This window comes from Amphimedon queenslandica, unplaced genomic scaffold (assembly GCF_000090795.2).
Source record: "Amphimedon queenslandica unplaced genomic scaffold, v1.1 AMPQUscaffold_1421_Cont26567, whole genome shotgun sequence".
Classification (NCBI taxonomy): domain Eukaryota; kingdom Metazoa; phylum Porifera; class Demospongiae; order Haplosclerida; family Niphatidae; genus Amphimedon; species Amphimedon queenslandica.
Window position 1 is genome coordinate 1 of NW_003558234.1, and position 1161 is coordinate 1161.

General features: G+C 32.1%; 1 protein-coding gene across 1 annotated transcript; it reads right to left on the reverse strand.

Annotated features, from left to right (window-relative positions):
* Window positions 1–53: 53 nt before the first annotated feature.
* On the reverse strand, window positions 54–1155 carry LOC109593460 (uncharacterized). The gene is made up of 5 exons (XM_020008528.1): window positions 1125–1155; window positions 443–1075; window positions 300–386; window positions 186–248; window positions 54–127 (listed from the first exon to the last, which is right to left on the reverse strand). Exons 1-5 carry the CDS (start codon window positions 1141–1143, stop codon window positions 90–92), a joined length of 840 nt encoding a protein of 279 aa, XP_019864087.1. The 5' UTR covers window positions 1144–1155; the 3' UTR covers window positions 54–89.
* Window positions 1156–1161: the final 6 nt, after the last annotated feature.

Here is a 1161-nt window from a genome sequence, read left to right on the forward strand (position 1 = left end):
TGTTACAGTCAAACCATAAACTAAATTATGCATTTACATGTACATACACATACCACTAGTGAGTGCATTGACCTCATCATCCTTTGCATTTAATTGTTGTTGAACAAACTCATATTTTTTATGACAGCTAAAAATAAAAACAACTTAATAAAATGGTGTTACTGACTTACTGTACAGCAACTTACCAGTCATCTTTTCTTCTTTATCTTTGAGGGTATATTGTAAATCCATAACTTCAGTGTCTGATTCTGCAATTATTTTTATGCTTTTGTTTCAATAATGTCATAATAATTTCTTACTCATCTCTTTTTCTCTAATAACAGCTTTAAAATTTTCACTCTTTTGATCTTTCGCTTTAATTTCTTTATTTAAGTCATCAATATCACCTGTAAAGGGTACAAATAATATTGTTCACTTAATTTTGTACACCATACAATGATACCTGATGTTAATGACTTCTGTGTTTGTTTAAATAGATCTACAACTGATTGATCACTATCAACTAGGTCTACTTTATCAATCTGTAAGTGGTACTTAAATCTATTAAGTAGCTCTAACTCATCCAATACATCATTGATATCCTGCAGTGTATACTCATCAGGATCCCAGTTGAACACAAATACAACTGTTTCACATAGAAGGTGAGATGGAGTAGCGGCTGCTTGTAGCTTCTCATCAAGGCAAAGACTCACTGATACTGACTTACAGAAATCCTTAGCTTCCTTTTTGAATGATTTAATAATTGGCTCAATCTCTTCTATGTTGAACCGAGAGACCAAAGCTTCAAGGAGACTTAAGTCAATGATACTGCACTTCCTCTTCAGTACATCTAATACATCATCAATGGTCTTCTTATAAGAAAGTTGAGGCTTCAGATGAGGAAACCAATCAATAATACATTCCTTCACTTCATCAACATCCAATACATTTTTCATTGTTTTGAAAATACGACGGACTATATAAAATGTAGAACCAAATTTACTTCTCATCTCCATAAACTCCTTTTTCATACTACGAGGAAAGAGGACTTTATGAACACCATGCTCATCTATTTCTTTGTCATCAAATGATGAACCTGTTAAATTAAAAGCCGTCATAATTATGCCCATTACTTTATATTATACTTTCTAAACTTGTAGACATAAACTTTTCTCTAGGCTG

Bases quoted from the DNA above. Each gene is read 5' to 3' on its own strand.
- LOC109593460 (XM_020008528.1), bottom strand. The intron at 387-442 runs GTATCATTGTAT...TACCCTTTACAG, and splicing joins ACAGAAGTCATTAACATCAG to GTGATATTGATGACTTAAAT. The intron at 128-185 runs GTAAGTTGCTGT...TTTTATTTTTAG, and splicing joins TAAAGAAGAAAAGATGACTG to CTGTCATAAAAAATATGAGT.